The sequence below is a fragment of the Triturus cristatus genome, chromosome 3_1 (assembly GCF_964204655.1).
Source record: "Triturus cristatus chromosome 3_1, aTriCri1.1, whole genome shotgun sequence".
NCBI lineage: Eukaryota > Metazoa > Chordata > Amphibia > Caudata > Salamandridae > Triturus > Triturus cristatus.
The window spans coordinates 260,378,416-260,398,969 of record NC_140583.1 but is presented as its reverse complement, the minus strand read 5'-3'; the positions used below and the strand labels follow the sequence as shown (position 1 = coordinate 260,398,969).

Below are 20,554 nucleotides of genomic sequence, written 5' to 3'. Positions count from 1 at the left end.
AAAAAGTAGCTAACCACACTACATTTTCAAGGTAAGTAATGTGAGCGAGACTCACAGGGCTTCACTAACTGCAAATTGGATGGATAAAAAGTGTGGTTTTCCATCTTAGAGAACCACAAATGATTAACAGGGTGTAATCATTCTATCAACCATTTGGTACTTTCCAAAGGCATGGAGAACAAGAAAATGCACAATTCAGCACGTACATGGAAAAACTTCACAGACAAAGATGTACAAAGTCAGGTGGATACAAAAATGGCTGGACTCATGTTCATATCACAAAACCTTTTCCTCATCTATACCCTACCCAGATGGGTTACATGCGTTATAGCTGAAGCTGGCATTGGTGTATCGCTCTTTGGAGCCCATTATAGAAGAGGGACTAGAGTACCTTAGTTGTGCATATCTTCTGGATGACTGGAGGACATTCTAAAAGCAGCAAATTGGTCAAGAGAGTCTAATTTCTTTCAACATTTGTTTTATTACTGATCAGTAGAATATTGCGTCTTGCAATGTTATTCCTAAGCTTTAAACTTTTCATAATTGAGCCTCGGGTCTTGTAATAGAATGGAATATCTATCTGCCTATAGTGACAGGAGTTTTGCTTTCTTTTAAAGATATGGAGGCAAAGTTCAACCCTACCTGACTCTCCCTCAATTTACAATCTTTTGTTTCTATTTTTTGGTTTTTTTCCCTAGTTTAATTGGAAGGTATACTTCTTCAGTAGATGAAACCATTTACCTTTGTCTTTCATGGAGTTTGCTGAGCTTCCTTTTAAACTCCAATCATTTCCTTTGCATTGGTTTAGGAGATGAAGGACGATGTTTCTGTTGAACATATGTTATTGCACAGAAGAGGAAGCTTGCTACTCTGCAGGGTTTATTATACTCATCACGGTATTAGAATTGATGGTTCTATTGTGATGTCACAGCACTGCTACTTCATAACTTTTGGACTGCTTCCTTTTTTGCTGCTAGAGTTTTCAGTAAAAAAAAGAGAAGAATTCTTCGCCTCTGCCGCTTTAATAGAATCCAAACCTTCGGTCACGTTAGTAGGGTGAATTTTGCATTGCACTCACTTTGATCTTGTTCTGGGGTCTACCTTCAGTTGCAGTAAAATCAGGCGCAAAAACAATGAAAATGCAGTCAAATGTACAAAAAAATATGTGTCATACCCATGTTTACAGAGGTGCTCATTTTGGGTGAAACAAATGTGATTCTTTGTGCTCTGGCTTAGCACAAAACCTTAGGGGCATCTAAGTTCACACATCTAAGCAAATGGACTAGCACTGAAAGTTTGAGCTGGGTTAGTATACTGTCACAACTGCCAGATTAAGGGACAACCTTTTCCCCGCCCCCACGATAACGAGACCTGCTCCAGAACGAACCTAGGTATACCCAACAGAAAACATATGTGTACAACATCAAAAGATTTTCACTATCCAAAAGCCCCGACTATTGAATTTTTCTATTTTTATTTTTAAATGGTTCTATATAAATGTACAACGTGAAGCTTGCATTATGCAACGGACAAACACATACCAATTTCCACTCCAATATGTATCATTTTATACACAGCACAATGACGTTTAGGTCCTGCAAAAGGTGAGCATGTGCCTGATGATGACATTAGCATTGATCAGCTGTCCATTGGGACTGATAACCCGTGTAAGTGATCAGCTCTTTGATTACTCTCTGCTTGGTTTCAGAATGAAAACATTTCCGATTCTTGCTTCCTCTATCCGACCGGCATCTCCCCCTCTCCTTTCTGCTCTGCATTTTTGTGAATGGAAAACACTCCCTCGCCTCTTCCTATTTCTCAATGGCGGAGCTACAGCTGGAGGCCGGTCATGGTTTGAGTTGGGGGGGTGGAGGCGAAGAATGTTGATGAGGGAGGAGGGAGGCAGGCAGGAAGGAGGCGGAGGAAGAAAGAGGTGGCTGCTGCAGTTTCTAGCCTACGCCGATGCTGCTTTCCAAGAAAAGACACCAAGTCAAGCCTTCGAAGGGTGCTTTTCTCCCTGAAACCATCGCAGGAAGCAGAAAATTCTAAAATATACGTTTAGTTTCTTGCTCGCTTCCCATGAGTGTTGTTAAGGGTCGAGCGTGGAGCTCCCAAAGTGACTGCTGTCTACCTCAAACTGACGAGTTTTCATGGAAATATTGCACTCTTCTCTGCAAAGCTTGCCTTGATTTTGCCGATCCGGGATTTGGCGCTTCCTGCGCGAGAGAACAGACCAACAGAGTGCCCCCTGCAGCAGAGACACAAATAAAGACTTCTACAACCAATCCACTGGACTTTTATTTTGCTTTTTAACTGCATTCCGTTTCCAGATGTTATAGACGTCAGCCCACGCCCCTTTCCAAAACCTTGCACCTAAAGTTTTAAAAAATATATAATAAATACAGAAATGCTGGAAAGGGAATCCGAAAAGGGGGAATTTAAGGCATCCGTTGGCGGAAGGCAAAAGGAAGCTGGTTTCCTCTTTTGCTCGTAGCGGCGGAGGCCCGGCTTGCATCCCCGGACTAGAGTGGCGACAGTGGCCGTCGAGGACGCTGCGGCTGTCGGCATGGCCGCCCACCTCACGCAGGAAGAAGAGCAGGTAAACTAAACGTCGACACCGTGTCGCACTGACAGGACAGTACTAGGGAAACGCTGAGGTTTAGTGAAAAAGAGACGTCAGAGGGTGGGGTTGTCTAAATCTTATAATCATCCTTTTTTTAATCGAATGTATGATGAGAAAATAGATTTGGTAAAATCAACATTTGTATAGCTTTTTAAACGTCTTCAATGGCAGTTTAGCAAAGGCACGTTTTGTGAAAAATGTTCATTCAATGTGAAATTCAGTTTCCGATTAACGGGAGGTGGCGTAGATATTTTAAATTTTTGACAAAACCCGCTTTTATGTTCTAAAGTTATTTCTACGGTAACCAGTAGTAGAAAACACGTATTGCGCACATGATTTTAAGTACGCCACTTTTTTGAGGACATGCCCGGTTTCCGAGCCTGTGAAATGGCTACTTTGAAAATGTTTTTTTTAAATTCATTTCAACTTCGAGAAAAATTTAACTTTTCTCTTCACCTACTTTGTAAGGCTAACCCAAACTTTTTACCTATTTCGTTATCGTCGATAAAACGTAATTTTCCCGGGTCGGTACCCGAGAAACCATATATCGCCCTCCAAATTCACTCCCTTCGGAGTTTATAAGTTCCAACAAGCGTGGGCTATTGTGTACAGCTTAATTTGAATCCAAACTCTACCTTTTCCTTAGAATAGTCCAGAGTCAAAATGTGCTGTTAGGGACTGGGAACGTGTCATCTGTGCCCAAACTACACTACTGTGGTGCTATAAATTTGCAGAAGATTTTAAAAAACTGCAGGGACCAAATCTGCTAGCGTTTGTTCTTTTGGTTCTGTTTGCGCGGTGTGGGGAGGGAAATCACTGTTTATTAGACAGGCACTATTGATATTTCTTGTGCGTCTGAACAGTAGAGAATTGAGATGAGGAATATTGTATTGCATAACGCCTAACATTAAAAAGATAGCAAAGCCATTCTCGATTGCATGATTATGGTCAGTTTTAGAAAGTTGGGTCTGCACTGCTACTGATTTCATTGCAAGCTAAACATTTGTAAATTGGACACATGCAAAATCCTTAGGGGGTTTCCAACATCAGCTGTGGGTAAAGGTATACTCACCCATTTACCATTCACCCTCAATGCATGAGTTGTCAAAAAGAAGCCGCAGGAGTTTAAAACAAAATTGTCTTATTGGAAATGGTAGAAAAAGTAAACTGGGAAGTCAGAAACGGCTAGATTAGGAGTATCTTGAAAACTACGCAGCAGTTTAACATTTGGGATCTAAACTGAACACCGGGGATCACCACTGACAGTTGTTTATAGAAAACCAAGATGAGAACACGCCTTTGTAAGTGGCACCATTTAAATCTTCAAATCCATCATGCTCCCTGTCTGTTTCTATCGGGCCTCAAATTATTACCCCTTTTGCTCTCTTCTCCAAGGTTCTCCTATACTTTATATCTTTTAAGTCACCCTACCATATGCTACCTGTCTACTCTGTTTCAAAGCTACAGTTATATTACCATTACCTAAATTAAAAAAAAAACACTCCTGACCCTACCTCTAATTATCGCATAGTTTCTGTTTTCCAAATTACTGGAATGCCTAATTTTCATCTGAATACATATCTTTCCTCTATCAATATTCTTGTCCCCACCAGTATGGTTTCTGTGCTCTTCACACAACTAAACTTTGTACTCTCATGTAATCAACATTATCTCGGTGGCTCACCTCAATCATCTATACTCATACTCTTAGGTATGTCTTCTGCAATTAACACTGCCATTCACCCAAAATCACTTCACTTTCTCCTCTCACAACTCTTTGACTACTTCTTTTTTTGTGGCATATGACTCAGTTATCTCTACCAACTTCACTACAAGTCAGTTTCTAAATGACTCAGTCCCAGAGGCTCTTTTGTTCTCTTTTAATACCCTGCCTTCATAACATCATTTCCTCTTGTGACCTTTTTCTATCAACTTTATGCAGATAACACCCAAGGTCTTTCAATCTGAACTTTTCCAAAATTTTCGTTTTCTACATTCTTTCTTCATCTACGCCACCACCTATCTGTGTCCATTCCCTCTCCCTGACTTTCTTCCTTTTGGCTAGAAATCTTGAAATGTTGCTCAGCTCCTCGAAACATTTAATGCTACTACTTACTGCAGCACAATATCGGGCACAAAATATATAACAAATATGCTCTCTTTTACCATGCCATACTACTAAAGTCTTAATGAACTAATTTGTGCTTTGTTAATTTGATTACTGCAACAACCTTTTCGTAGGTCTACCTCAACTTTTCTTCTCTCCATTGGACAAATTATTTATCTTTGCCACCCGAACCCTACTTAACCTGCTCAGACATGCTGTTACCACATTATTTCCACACAAATTCAGGTTGTTTTAAGCAAAACTGTAAGTTATTAACACTAGTTTCAAAGTACGCAGCTGAAATCTTAACTCAGTACAACCCAGCCGAGAAACCTGCAAGTTGCTAACCAGAATCTTCTGGTCACACCTAGATCACCTCATGCAGCCGCACAAGTTCAAACCTTTTACCTCCTTGGTAAAACTCAGTTAAACTCACAACCCACTGATATCTGGCCATGCTGCTTACTCGCCCAGTTCAAAACTACCCTGTAGAGTCCTTCATGGAATCAGAAAGAAGAGTAAGAACTCATACTACATTTTAAATGGCACGTGTGAAACAACCTGTATGTACCTTACCGTCTGTATTCGCTGTTCATACGGCTCGCAGCAGCACCTTTGTAAAATATCTTAATCACACGTTTATTTTTTCACGGCCATAAAATCTGTGTATCGTGTTTTGTAGCACCATCTACATTTGTACAGCATTTCAGTAACAAACTTTACTGTGGCTCAAGGAAATGAGTAAATAAAAGCAATGTAGTGAGCCTCATGCAAATGATTAGTTCAGTTTTAGTGCATTAATTAGACCGCAAGTAAACATGCTCCCTGGTAGAATCAGTTTATGTGCTAGTGGATGAATGTAAGCACCATTGTAGGATGAATTTTGTGTTTTTGATGGGATGCGGATAGGATAGTAGTTATAGAGCTCACTAAAACCAAAAGGTGTCAAGGCGCTAGGCGAGAAGAAGAGAGACCAACAACAGCCAGCTTAGAGGCAAAGAGCCAGGTCTTCAGAAGTTTCCTGAAGACAGGAAGCGAGTCTGCCGTGGTAATAGAAGGGGACAGAGAGTTCCAAAGTTTAGTGGCCACCACAGAGAATGAACAGCCACCCCATTTGGACCTGTGAAATCTGGGAGAGACAAGTTTTTTTTGAGTGGAGGATCTCAAGGCTCTCGCTGGAGTGTACCACTGAAACATGGTTTTAAGGTGTGGTGAGCCTTTGCTATGCATAGCTTTGTACACCAAGTTCAGAGCCTTGAAGGAGATGCGGTTCCTGATGGGAAGCCAGTGCAAGGCATGGATTTCTTCCCTGGCGGACTGGTGAGATTGAGAATCCTCCACATATAGATCTCTGAGAATGCATACTTTTTGAACTGTCTGTGTAGCCGCACAGATACATGACTTGATCATAGATTCACACTTAACAGTATTCAACAAGACAGATCCTCAAACAAAGGCACACTAGGTGGTTGAGAGGTGCGTATTCAACAAGACAGATCCTCAAACAAAGGCACACTAGGCGGTTGAGAGGTGCGGGACATGAGTTGCCTAGTAGGCAGCTGATACATCAGAGGGCCATTGGTAAATCGATGGACCCAACAGAAAGAATGTAAGGACCCTGGCGGAGCAGATGACCCTGGAAAAGAGGAGGAAATTGCTGTTAAATTGGAGGATCACAGCCACAGCTTGGAAGCTTCAGCAATGTGGAAGGCTGCGGGCTGAGATGGCATACATGGCCAAGCAGGAGAATAGTCGTAGAGAAAAGGTGCACCAGTAATACAGACTTGAGCTCCAACCTGCAAAGCCTCATTACCCCTTCAATGCCCTCCTTGTCCCAGTCCTTGCTGCTGGTTTTTCTTCATCCGTGTTGGGGTTGCGATGCGGTGAGTGTTGCCTTTTCATTATATATTTTTAGTTTGTGTGTGATTTTTATGACGCTGGCCTTACTGGTGTTCCGGTCAATCACGTCCCTGCTCTGTTTTCCGAAGAGCTCCCCGCACATGTGCTTGGCTGGGGCAGGGAGCTTTCTCTGCGTTCGGCTGACGGGCTTTTCTGGTGCTGAGGCTTCCAACAGCACCCGGCTCCCGCGGCCATGTCTTGTGTGTATGTGGCTGTTGGGGAGGTTGTAGGGCTGTCTTTTTGGCAATTCAAGTCTCATGGATTTTGAGACTTGATTACTGAGAGGCGGTATTTAATGGGAGTTGCTGGGCACATCCTCTTTCTCTGTTGGTTCCTGTTTGGTGCCTGTACCTTCTGCCTTGGCCATGGGGGATGAGGATTCGGTCCCGGTGCCTACCAAGTCTTTTTCCAAATGGAATAAAGTGCAGGACCAGCAGGATGGTGATCTGTTGCAGATTTCTATGTTGGATTTGCAGAATTTGATTAATTCTGCTGTTCAAGCTGCGCTACTTGAGCCTTCTGCCAAGAAAACTTAAGGGGATGAGGACTTGGACAATTCCCATAAGTGGAAATATATCCAGGGACAAGTATTTTCGGACATGTTGGCCCATATTCGTGAGGTCCTGGGTTTTGATCCGAAGTCTTTGGTGGATGATGGATTTTACTCCCAGTGTAGTACCTCTGTGGTGGATGACTTGCCTTCACATGATGTCATTAAGGATATTCTAGCCAAGGAATGGCTTGAGGTCGACAAGCAGGGGATTCCTCACTTTTTGGGCAAGTGGTATCGCTTGGTGGATTTTGATCTCCAGTTCCCTCAGGTTCCAAAGGTCAATTCTATTTTGTCCTCAATGGCTTCTTCGTCCTTTTCTTTTTCTTCTGAGGAGGCTTCCCTAGTTGATCCAGTTGAACAGAAGTTGGAGAAGGCCTTGAAACGTCCCTATGCTGCTTCTTTTTTTGAGATTCGGGCTAGCACTTACTCTGCCTATACCTCCCAGGTCCTTATCAAGGGTTTTGAGAAGTTGTTTGACTGTCTGCAGGAACAGGGGGTTCCCACTCCTACCTTGGCACAGATAGAGGTCTTGACACAGTTTCTGTCCGGTGTCACTTTTGATAAGCTGTGGGTCTTCTCCTCGGCTGCTGAGGCAGTAGTGGTTGGTAGGCGGTCTCTGTGGACAAAGCCAAGGCGTCTTGAGGGTGCTCAGAAGGCCTTAATTCATAAACGGCCTTTTGAGGGTCCTGGGCTTTTTGGGGACAATTTGAACCCGATGGGGCAGCGGTCTGCAGAAGAGAAGAAGTTTTTGAAACCTTTTCAGTATGTCCAGAAGAAGTCCTTTTTCCATAAGCAGGGTTTTCAGGGTGTTCTCTCCTCTTCTGAGCCCTTTTGTGGACGGGCCTGTGGTCGGGGGGCTGCGTTCCATTACAAGCCCGGCCTTAGCAGCAGCAGCCTCGGGATGCTGGGCAGAAGTGGCTCTGCCAAGGTGGGGGCTCGGCTCCATTTATTTCTGGATCAGTGGGCATCACTGATTTCCGACCAGTGGACCTGCCGGTCATCAGTCAGGGGTACCTGATTCTGTTCCGGGGAGTCCCCTCTCAGACCTATTATCGGATTACCCCGTTTTCAAAAGACCGCGTGAAGAGATCTGCTATGTTGTCGGGAGTGGGCATGTTGCTGGTGAAGGGTGCTGCTCTCCTGGATCCAGAGGCGGACGGGGCATGGGTTTCTATTCCATGCTCTTCTTGGTCCCAAACCCGATGGTTCGCACCACCCGATTCTGAATCTCAAGACTCTGAACAAGTTGGTGCGGCTGGATAATTTTCAGATAACCACCTTGCAGTTCATCATTCCCCTCATTCAGGAGGGCGATTTTCTGGCTTCTCTGGACTTGAAAGGCGCCTATTTTAAAGTTCCTGTCCATCTTTGAAGCCAGCAGATCCTGAGGTTTACGGTGAACGGGGTCCATTACCAGTTTCAGGTGTTGCCTTTCATCTTCTCTACAGCTCCCTGGACTTTTACCAAGGTATTGGCTCCTGCTATGGGGGATTTACAACATCAATGTTTCTATATATAGATGATTATTTGATCCCTGCTTCCTCCCCTCCTAAGGCTCTTCTGGCAGTGGAGGCGACCATGGCCGTGTTCCAGGGTCTGGGTTTCAAGCTGAATCTGGGAAAGTCTCATCTGGTCCCTGTTCAGAGATTGCAGATTTATTTGGGGACGTTTTGACACCTTATTGGGGGCGGTGCTCCCATCTCGCATCTCTTCCCTACGGCTTCTTAAGCAGGACCTGCTGAGTCAGCTGTCTGCCCCGGCTCGGGCTTGGTTGCGGGTCCAGGTTTTCTCTTCAGTTTTATATAGCGCACAACTTCCTCCTCTCTCGTTTCTGTTCGAGCTGGTTTGTCCTCATTCATGGGCGGTGGATGCCCTCTTGATTCCTTGGCTCCCAGGCTTCTGTATGCCTTCCCCCTGATTCCCTTCCTCCTAAGGGTGCTGCAGAACATTTGGGTGGAGAAGGTGTCTGTTCTCCTGATTGTTCCTTTTTGGCCTGACCGCCTTTGGTTCCCGCTGTTGATGCGGCTGTCCAGGGGCGGGTTTGTCTGGCTTCCCGCGATCCCGTCTCCGCTTCAGTTCCCGCTTCTGTCCTTGCCTCGTCTCCGCTTCAGTTAAAACGGACAGCCTGGCCCTTGAACGTTTGACGTTGAAGTCTTTGGGTTGTTCTTCATTTTAGCTTTCCCTTAGGCCTTCTACCCTTAAGATTTACAGTAAACATTGGGGTTCTTTTGTCACCCGGTGTACCTCATATGGAGTGGATCCTGTGGTTGATGATTCTGCCTCTATTCTTGAGTTTCTCATGGATGCTTGTTTGAAAGATCTGTCCCCTTCTTCTTGGTCTGCTCAGTGGGCTGCTGTTCGCGCATGTCGGGGTTCAGTGGCCTCCTTGGAGGGTATTGCTCCTTTGGTGAGTTGACTCTTTCAGTGTTTTCGGCTTTGTCGTGTGGGCGCTCCTGAGATTGTGCCCTCTTGGGATTTGACAACTGTTCTGAGGGGTCTCCAGTAGTCCTCTTTTGAGCCTTTGTTGGAGGTGGATTTGCTGTGGTTATCTGCTGAATTGGCCTTCCTGTTGTCCATCACCTTAGCGAGGCGTTTGGGTGAGTTGAGTGCCTTGCTTGTTTCCTTTCCTTATTTGCAGTTCTTACAGGACAGGGTGGTGTTGCGGCCTGACCTGGCTTTTCTCCCTAAAGTTTCCTCCACGTTCCATTTGCAGCGGGAGGTGATTCCTCCTGATTAGGTCTCGCCTGACCCAGCGCATGCGCTGATCTGGCGAGACTTATTGAGAGGGCTCCAAAAAGTGCTACCAGGCCAGCCTAGAGCTACAGTGCATGTGCGCGGGCGCGCGCGCGCCACTTTTACCGCGATTACTTTCACTCTCGCGGCCGCTTTGATGTTTGATCACTTTCACTTTTGCTGCCGCACGGCCGCTTGGCTTAGCCAATAGGTCTTGCTTTTGGAACCTTATAAGTGTTTAGTTATGCAACTGTTGCATGGCTAAACACTTATAAGGTCCCAAAGGCGAGACCTATTGGCTATGCCAATGCTTGTTTTTTTGGGGGGCTGGTGGTGCTCTTGTTCCTTCTACCTTGCATGTTCGCAGAGCCTTTCAGGCTTACCTCCAGCGTACCCAGGGATTTCGTCTTTCTCCTGCCCTGTTTGTCTCCTATGGTGGTGTGGCTGGGGGGAAGAAGGTGTCTACTTCCTCCATCATTCGGTGGGTGCGTTTGTGCAGTTTGTCAGTCCTCCTCCGGCTCAGGTGCGTTTAACGCGGTCAGTGTCTGCTTCCTGGGCTGAAGCGGCTGGTGTATCTATCCACAAGATTAGTAGGGCAGCTACCTGGCAGTCCCATCATACTTTTGCCCGGCATTATCACCTTGATGTCTTGCATGTATCTGTGGACAATTTTGCTGTTGGTGTTATGAACGCTGCTGTATTTTAGTCATGTATTTGATTAACCTTTTGTATATCTGCATATATCCCAGGCGTTTTTCTTTTTTCTTTTTTGCTTGTTAGATCCTCACTTGTGTAAGGAGTGGGACGAAAAGGACATATGAGGAGGTAATGTTTTGTTACTTACTGATAATCTTCATTACCCCAATTAAGGTTCTCCTCGTCCCAGTCCTGTTCCCTCCCTCCTTCCCGCTGTGGTTGTGTCTGGTCTTGTTGATAACAGGCATGGGTGGGTGGGAGGAGTTTATATAATAAACATAAAAGAAATTCTAGCGTTTTAGACTAGCCTCTCGGGAGGTAAGATTGCCTCTCTTGTGTTAGGACTGGGACGAGGAGGACCTTTATTGGGGTAATGAAGATTACCAGTAAGTAACAAAACATTCTCGAGGCCTGAAGATGCATGTTATCTATAGAAATGGAAGGAGTTTTTTGAGTAAATAATAGCTGTGAACATGGCTGCTGGGAGTGTGCCGCTTATGGGTTAAGGACGTGCTGGCTTAAGGAGCTTTAGGTCTTTGGTCTGTATGTGTTAATATATCTTTTGGATGCCTGAAAGGGGATTGTGAACATATGAGCTATTCTCCGAGTCTGACGAGGAGTAGCATTTAGAGCGGTGCTTTGGGGGAATTAGCAGGTTTTGAGGAGTTTCGGTAGGTTGTTATTGGTCAGTAGAGCAAATTTGATGCTTGTGTATTACAGCCATGGTTCTTATACCGCACAGCGGGAGGGGGGGAGGCTACCCCGGAGCATTCATTCTTATGGCAAGTGATTGTGAGGAGCCATCCCTAAGCTAACTGCTATGTCCAGTTTAAATGACACGGCTGACAGGCCTGAATTTTGAGAATATGGATTCTAGACCTTGTACTCCTCTGTGAGTGATGCAGAGTGACTTGAACATGTTTATTGTAACTTTTTGCAATTGGAGGGCGGAAAGGGCTTTGATGACCTAGTTTGGTGTTCCAAGGTTTAATAGTAGCATGACTGCTGCATTTCAACTGGGAGAAAGCAGCCCAGAAGATCAATGTACAAGTAACTGTGTGATTCTAGTCTGCAGTTCACTACCAATATAGCAAGAACTCTTTGTTGCTAAGTCAGTGAGAGAAAATCTGACTTCATGTTTTCAAGTGGAAAGGAATCTTCGCTCTCTTTCTGGCATGATCATTTGCTGATAAGCTTGCTTTTTGGAGTGGTGTTGGAATACTGCAAGTGTGGACACTGTGCTTAAACACTGGCGGTCAGTTAATCATCCCTTTCGTGGAAGTAATGATTCTGTCGTACTGTGCTGCATGTAAACAAATTGAAATTTCTGTAAATGGCTGTAGTTTCTGTTAGTAATGTATGGCTAAAGCGAGAATAAGCAGCAAAAAGTAATTATTTTATTTGCTTTAAGAGACGTTGCAGTAAATAGATAACCTTTTACACTATTGTGTGATTGCAGAACTCTTTTATGACACAATGCAGTACTCTACTGCACATTCTGAATTTAAAGGCTTCTTCGTTTTGGGTAATGAAGTAGTAACTAAGACCTCTTATGACGTCTCAAGCGTCTAAAGTTTAGTGTGGTTTGTTTGCCGCATAAAATGTGCTTACTTCACGTTATTTATAGCCATGCTTGTCCATGAAGTGTCAATCCACTTTAAAAGCAAATCTCAGATCCAGCAACCTTCCTTCCCAAGAGAAAAGACACCCAAGGCTGGCCATACCAACCCTCCCCATCCATCACCTGACTTGCGCTAAAGTAAAAGCATTCACATTTTTACATGCCTCATTGTAAGGTACTCAAAAAAGCACACCCCAGGCCTCGTTAAGTTTTTTTTGTTGCTGTTAACAGAATGCTGCCAACTTTAAAGTCGATTTTTATGGTCTGGCTTGACAGCACAGCGCATAATTGTCTCAAGACAATTATGAGAGAACAGTAGGAGAGCGTCTTTAGATATGTTGAAACATGTTTTGATTGGGCAGAAGTTGAGTGCTTCCACAAAAAGGTGCTTGCTCACAGCTGCTCACAGCTGTTATCATTTTGTTTATTTATCCAGCTGCCCGAGGTGAACTTTCGAATGCGCATACATACTATTAAATTGTTTTGGAGAACTAGATAATTAATAGTGTTTTTCTCTGGCAGCATATGTGGGAGGAAGGCAGTCATCGTACATGGATTTTTAGGTCTGGATTGATAGTGCAACTGTCACCTTACCGTTTAACCTACACCCATATTAGTCTACAGTTCTTTGCTTCTACACAAATACATATCAATTCCCGTGCTAACTACTCGTAATGTTTCACATTACCATGCAACATTCTTTTAAAGCCAGATCTATTGGCATGGCAAATAGTTGTTTAAGAAGCTTCTGCAACATTTATTGAATAAAGCTGTATTGGAATTTTAAAGTAAATTGCACTGGAAACTCCAGTGGAACAGTTTGGGGCCATCCTATATGCCCACAACATATCCTCCACAACTGATTTCTAATCCAAATTGTTGACGCTTGCCAGTTGCAAATGGTCCTTCAACAGATGATTGAAACATTCAACTAGACCATTGCTTCTAGGATGGTACAAAGATATCTTCTTGTGCCTGATTCCCTGGACATCACTTGTGTACCATTATCTGTTACAATTTCTGCAGGATAACCCTCCCTCATAAAGACTTTGTGTAAAAATAGTATAACAGCATCAGAGGTAATACTATTTACAAAACCAACCTCAGGCCACTTTGACATATAGTCTATGGGAACAATTGCAAATTTGTACTTATCGCCTAAAACAATAATGGGGCCCGCATTATCCAATGCTACCTTTGCCCACGGGACCAAAGGAGAACTTACTGCGTCAATAGGGATGGGATGAGTCACTCTTGACTTATCACTTACAATACATGGCTTACAGTCACGCACGTGGCTTTCCACTGCTTTATCAAAACCAGGCCACCAGAAATATTCTTGTACTCTACGTTTCGTGGCTCTTATGCCTGCCGCAGTGGCCCTCATGGACCAATTCCAAAACCTTCCACCTCAAACTCACAGGTGCTACTAACTGACCAAGCCTCCTTAAGAGACCTCCATCACACGTCAATTCACTTGCAACCTGCCCATATGGCTTGAAACTCTCATCCAAAGACTTCAAATAAGGCCAAACTTGTGCAACCCAGCTCATGACCTTGCACAGAATGGGATCCTTACCCAACTCTTTTCTCCACTCACTTTCATCCAAAGTTTCTTGCAACACACTATTAATGGAATTTGCTAAACCCACCAACTCATCGTCTCCATAAATGGTCCGTTTCGCACTATCATTCAAATCATCCAATTTCATACGTTAAAAAAATCTGCCATGATGTTCATTTTACCAGGAACATATTCAATGTCCTCTTGAACTCCTGCACTCGATATGTCCACTTAGCAATCCTGGGAGTGGCTTTATCACCCCTGTTTGTGTTGAATAGTTGTACTAATGGTTTGTGATCAGTTCTTAACAAGAAAGGAACACCCCATACATACATTCGAAAATGCTGAGTTTCTCACCACAACGCTAAGGCTACCGAGGTCTTGAAACCTCTTTGCCTAGGCTTTTTGCTTAGGCCCATGAAGCCCGACCTTTGATATTTCTTCTGGAGCTCTGCTTCTTTCCTTGATCTGAACACAGGAATCCACATTTTACTCTTTTATTTGAGGGTAGTTCACAGACTGAAATATTTATTTTTCTAAAAATCTTTGAAAAAGCCTCACAATTTGTTACATACATTTGTGTCCTGCTCCCTTAAAGTTTGAACTTGTGCATATTGTTTACAGACCCTGAAATAATGGTTAAGACATCTGTACTCCAAAACTACCAAAGTGTTGTGACTTAATGTCCTTAAGACCAGTACATGTTGACCAGTTGCCGAACACACAAGTAGTTAATGTGTTTTGATTGTGTCCTCTTGTTTTGTCCATAGGTAAAGTAAAGCTATTGCAAATTCATTGTTTAGCACTAACATTTTTATTGATAAACAAGAGAGACATCAAGGACTCATTATCGGGGAGGATTGGACCACAAAATGTCAATCCAGCTTTCTGAAAGATGAATTATATTTGACTCTTAACCGCTCAATTTAGGTATTGAAAAGCAAGGACTGGGTGCCAGAAGGCAGAGTCTGTCAGATTTTAGCAATCAATATCATGTAATTCTTAACAGCACTTTTCTCTGTTGCAGGACCTAGGGAGTATCAGTAGATTCCTTTGGGTGCAAATGTGCACCCTGCCACTTTGTTGTCATGAGCAGCTTGATAGCTGGAATCCTCATCGCACTTTGCTTCTTCAGGGGGTTCCCCTGCAGAGCAGTACCAGTGTTAATTACAACTCCCAGATGACACTCAACTTCCTCCCTTTACAAGGTATACCAGTTTCACCATCAAGATGATGACAGGTAAAAAAAAAAAAGTGTTAAAATCTTTGCTTTTTATGTGAAGATGGGCATCATTTGTCAATTGTTTGCCAAAGACAGCTCACGTCTCATCCCACAAACTCAACTATCAGTGCCATTAAAAAAAAGAACAAAAAAAAAACATACCAGCGTTTTGGTTTCAATAGAACTTGTAAAAAGGTCTCTGGAATGAAAGGTGTGTATTCTATCTGCCCATCTCTGCCTATGGAGAGGAAAAAACTTTTTAGTTGACGCGTCAAGAATTTTCAATTCTATTAAGGACACGAAGGTGAGGATTATGCTTGTCTTTCTTTACTGAAGCCAAAACAGCAGCCAATAAACTTTAAACTACATAACCCATGATGCTTAGTATGACATCACTCCACCAATCAGACTGCCCCCCATAGGGTATATAACATTAGAGCACCAAAGTCCGTTCTCTTTCTTTGCGAACAGTTCATAACCATAACTAGAACTTTATAACTTCTGGGCTTCCAACCGATCCTTGTCACCAGAACGTCCAACCGCAGAAAACTTCCAGTCTTCACTCAATCCAGACGTCTTGTTCTTTAAGACCCTTCAAGTCGTTTTGTTCTCCGTACCTGGAAAGAAACACAAGCCATAATATCTTATTTCTAACCAGACATCTCCAACAGAGGGTGGGCATCTTACAATACATCAATATAACCAGCAATTTGATTGTTGCAATTCAACATATAAACTCTCTCTGGGTAGGATAATCCTCGCCTCCGTGTCCTTAATAGAATTGAAAATTCTTGACGCATCAGCTAGAAATTTATTTATTCTATGTCAGGAAATGGAGGCTTTTGATTATGCTAGTTTGTGCTTTTACCTGAGATGCTACATCAACAATTGGTTTATGATAAAAAAATGTAAATGTCGAATCGGAAGACCAATCCGCTACAGTCATAATGTCCTTCAATCGAGAACCAGATAAAAAGTCCTTAGAAGCCATTGCTCTTCTCACAGAATGAGCTCCAAAGACAGATATGTCAACACCAGCTTGACTTAACAGCCATGTAACCCCATCTACCTAAAGTCGCCGACGTCACTGGACAGAAAGGTTTCTGCAATGAAATTAACAATTGACCTGATATATCATTTCTAAACTCACGAGTACAATCCTTGTAACGTTTCAAACATTGAACAACACTTAACTTGCTGTGATGTGGAAAAGCAGGATAAGTCACACATTTAGAATTAGTCTTTGTTCTTTTCAAAATTGTAAATCAAGCACCCGAAGGAGTGAATACTCTACCTGCCAAATCCAAGGCTCGCACATCCGAGACTCTCCTACAGGAAATTAGACATATAATAGGGTAAGCTTCACTGACAACTGCGTATGAGAAATACCCTAATTCGCCAGCCAATTTCTGATAAAGCGAAGCACTACGTTCACATCCCACAGCGTGGAATATCTGGGTTTTGGTGGTTTCACCAATCTAATGGCTCTCAGTAATTTACAAACTAAAGGGTGTTCTCCCACTGGCTTACCGTCCACACGGGGATGACCTGCTGACATTGCGGAACAGAAATGATTAACAGTCCAAAATGCCTTTCCTTGGCTAGCCACCTCTAACAGAAAATTAACAATCATATGTATACCGGATCTTACGGGATCCCCCTGTCGTTCACGACACCAACCAACTCATCTACGCCAAGCTGATTCATAGCGCGTGTGTGTAGAGGGAGCCCAAGATTGCGACAAGGAACATTGCGTCCTGCAAAGCTCCTGCCATTTGCCAGCATCTCCTGATCTTCATGCCATTAGGGACAATTGCCTTGCATTACCAATGGATGAGGTTGTCCCATTGGGTCCATAAGGATCTCTTGGAACGAGAGCAGACGTACTGGGTGAGCACACGTCAAGGTTAACACCACCGAGAACCATGGCGACTGGAAACACGCCGAGATCAACCTCCTCCTAAAGAAGCCCTTGGCGAATCCCACCAACCTCAAAAACTACAGACCCATCTCCCTGCTCCCGTTCCCAGCGAAAGTCATCGAGAAAGCCCTCAACAGCCAACTCGCCACCTTCATCGAAGAGCGCAACATCTTTGACCCGTCCCAATCCGGCTTCAGAAAAAAACTCAGCACAGAAACCGCCCTCCTCGCCGCAACAGATGACATCCGCTCCCTGCTGGACAAAGAAGAAACAGTAGCCCTCATCCTCCTCGACCTCTCAGCGGCCTTCGACATGGTATCCCACCACACCCTAATACGCAGACTCCAAGATGCAGGGATCCGGGACAAGGCCCACGCCTGGATCTACTCTTTCCTCTCCAGCAGAACGCAGCTGGTCAGACTCCCCCCCATCCCCCCCATTCCTCTTGGACCCTACACCAACCATCTGCAGAGACCCCCAGGGGTCCTCCCTCAGCCCAACGCTCTTCAACGTCTACATGATTCCGCTCGCCCCCATCGTCAGAACCTACGGACTCAACATTGTTTCATACGCAGACAACACCCAACTCATCCTCTCCCTATCCAACGAAGCCACCACAGCCAAACACAACTTCCAAGAAGGCATGGAAGCGGTCACCAAATGTATGATAAGCAGCCACCTACAACTCAACAACGACAAAACGGAAGTATTCATCATGGGCCCACACCCTGACGCCTGGAACGACACCTGGTGACCCCCGCCCTCAGAAGCCCCCCACGGACCACGCACGCAACCTTGGAATCATCCTAGACTCGGAGTTCAAAATGGACCGCCAGATCAACTCCGTTGCATCCTCCTACTTTTACACCCTCCACCTCCTACGTAGGACCTTCGAATGGATCCCGCTCGAGCACAGAAAAACAGTCACCCACGCCCACCAGCAGACTCGACTACGGCAACAAAAACCTCACCCGCAAGCTACAAAACATCCAGGACGCTGCCGCAAGACTGGTCCTCAACCTACCAAGACACTGCCACATCTCCCAGCACCTGCGCACACTCCACTGGCTCCCCATCCAGGCTAGAATCACCTTCAAGATCCTCACCCACACACACAAAGCCCTCCATAAGACCTGACCAGTATACCTCCACAGCCGAATCAACTTCCACGCACCCCAAAGAACCCTACGATCAGCCCAGATCTCCTGCGCCGTGGTTCCCTGCGCCAGAAAGACCAGCTCGGGAGGCCGCTCCTTCTCCTTCCTCGCGCCCCAAGCCTGGAACGCCCTACTGCTCCACCTCAGACAGACCACACCACTCCCCATCTGCACGAGAAACCTCACAACTTAGCTCCTAGACAGACCCCCCTCCTTGATGGACTGGAACCTGTACCTCCCCTCCTCCCCAGCGCCTTGAGACCCTTATGGGTGGGTAGTCGCGCTCTACAAACACGTGATTGATTTGATTTATGAATTTGCTTTCCAACAAGGGAAAATCAATATTAGTTCCTCTCTCTGTCTGCGGATCTGTGCTAATACTCTTTAAATCATGACGAACAGGATAAAGGCATAATGCATGCCCGTCATTCATGACTGAAGAAAGGCATCCGAGTTGATTGCCTGGGGGTCCGGTCGCCAACTGTAAAATTGAGGTAACTGAGTGTTCAGTCAGGATGAAGAGAGATCTATCTTGCATGGGCCTCACTTCTGATTCAGTTGCTGAAACACCCTAGGATGCAGTCTACAGTCGCTAAAGTCCCGAAGGAATTGATAATTCCAGTCTGCTACCACACTGAAACTTCCCGGAATATACGCCGTCGCTGAAATGTGGTGTTGCAGGCAGTAATGCCAGAAATCTTTGGCTATCTCCACCAATAGCCAAGACCTTCTTATATCTCCCTGCTGAGATATTTTCCATCTGCAGAAGTATAACACAACTCGATTTCTGTGGGGAAAGGGTCCGTATCGCAAATGATCCTGCTAGTATTTCCAGACAATTTAAATGTAATTTCAGTTCCTCTGGGGACCATCTGCCCTCCATCTCTACCGAACCGCATCAGGCTCTCCAGCCCTATCGGCTGGCATCAGACTCTATCACCACCTCTGGGCCTGAAGCGAAAATGACATTGCCATTCCACGCATCCATGTGTTCCAACCACCAGGACATCTCCATCCTGGCCTCCGTGGATAGCAGGATCTGTTCTGCATAGGTCAAACCCTTGTGTGTGCAAATGCATGATCTTTCTTGATCGAAATCCTCTTTTTCAGAGGGAACAACAATTGTGTCAGGACCGAGTCTACCTGAAACCCCAGAAACTCCATCGATTGGGAAGGATCAGGATCGATTTGTCCGAGTTGATGACGAACCCCAAGTCCTGCAGGAGTAGGATCATCCAAGATAAATGTAGTAATACTGGTTTTGCGCTCTGTGCCATAATCAGGACATTGTCCAGCTAAATGATCAACCTCATCCCTCTCTCTCTTGGATACTTCACCACTGGTTTGAGCAGTTTGGTGAAACACCAAGGGGCGTAAGATAGCCCAAAGGGCATGGCAATAAATTTGCACCATCGGTGTCACCACTGAAACTGAAGGAATCTCCGGTGGGGTGGGAAAATCGGAACTGCCAAGTACGCGTCTTTTAGATCTAGACACACCATCCAAGCTTTTTCTAACAGATCCCGCAGTAAGTGTATGCCTTCCATTTTAAAAACCCAGGAATTGAATTCCTGGAGGTTTAAAACAAGGTGAAATCCCTGATCTTTCTTTGCTACTAAGAAAATTGTACTGGCAAACCCGTGTGGATGAGGTGTTGTCTCTACAATTGCCCCATTTCTTATTAGTGACCTCACCTCCTCGTCTATGAAAAAACTCTCTCTTAAGGAAAAATGTAGAGGTTGATGTCTACGATTCTGTTGTAGGGAGGAATAGAACTCTATTTGGAAGCCTTGTACTGTCTGAAGTATCCAAGGGTCTTGCATTAATCTCTCCCACGTATGAAGGAACAACCCAATTCTTCCTCCCACCAACATCTCCCTAGCCTGTATAAGGCTTACTTGCATAGGCCGTGTCACCGGAATTGTTTTGTCCTCTGTAACCACCTCGATTTTTGTCTGCATCTGCCGCCTCTGTTGCGGGTGGGATAAAAGTTTGAGCGGGTGGCGCCGCCACAACCTCGATTATCGAAACCTCTAGGGGCCTGGTAGTATACTCGGCCAGTTGCTCGACCCCTGAAGTGTCAGCCCTGGTGAAAAGGGCACTGTGAAAAACATTTTTAATCGAAGATTGGGCCTATTCCAGAGCCAAAGAGATGACCACATATTTTCCGAGCTCCTTGACGAACTAGTCGCCGAACAACATGCCGTTAGCTAATGTGCCTGCCTCTGTAGTGGCCATGACCGCCAGCTGCAGGTCGATTCTCATCAGAAACTATCTTCCGCGCTCAGTGGACAGGGTTCAATTTATGTTTCCCAAAAAACATAAGGTCCACAAGAGTCGAATTAGTATCTTTCGTTCTGACAGCTAGAGCAAGCATCTTAGTGAGGGTTCCTGATACGTCCAGTAACTTGTCCGGGCATCCCCTCCATGCCCTATGCAACCCTTTCTTGGGATTCTT

At 44.7% G+C, this 20,554-nt stretch overlaps 1 protein-coding gene across 1 annotated transcript in view; it reads left to right on the top strand.

Moving 5' to 3' along the window:
• Positions 1-1,905: 1,905 nt before the first annotated feature.
• Positions 1,906-20,554, top strand: part of PTPN9 (protein tyrosine phosphatase non-receptor type 9) — a 256,693-nt gene continuing 238,044 nt past the window's right edge. The window contains exon 1 of the mRNA XM_085643844.1: positions 1,906-2,599. Within this exon, the coding sequence (XP_085499970.1) occupies positions 2,567-2,599 (33 nt within the window). The 5' untranslated portion in view covers positions 1,906-2,566. The remainder of the gene's footprint in view (positions 2,600-20,554) is intronic.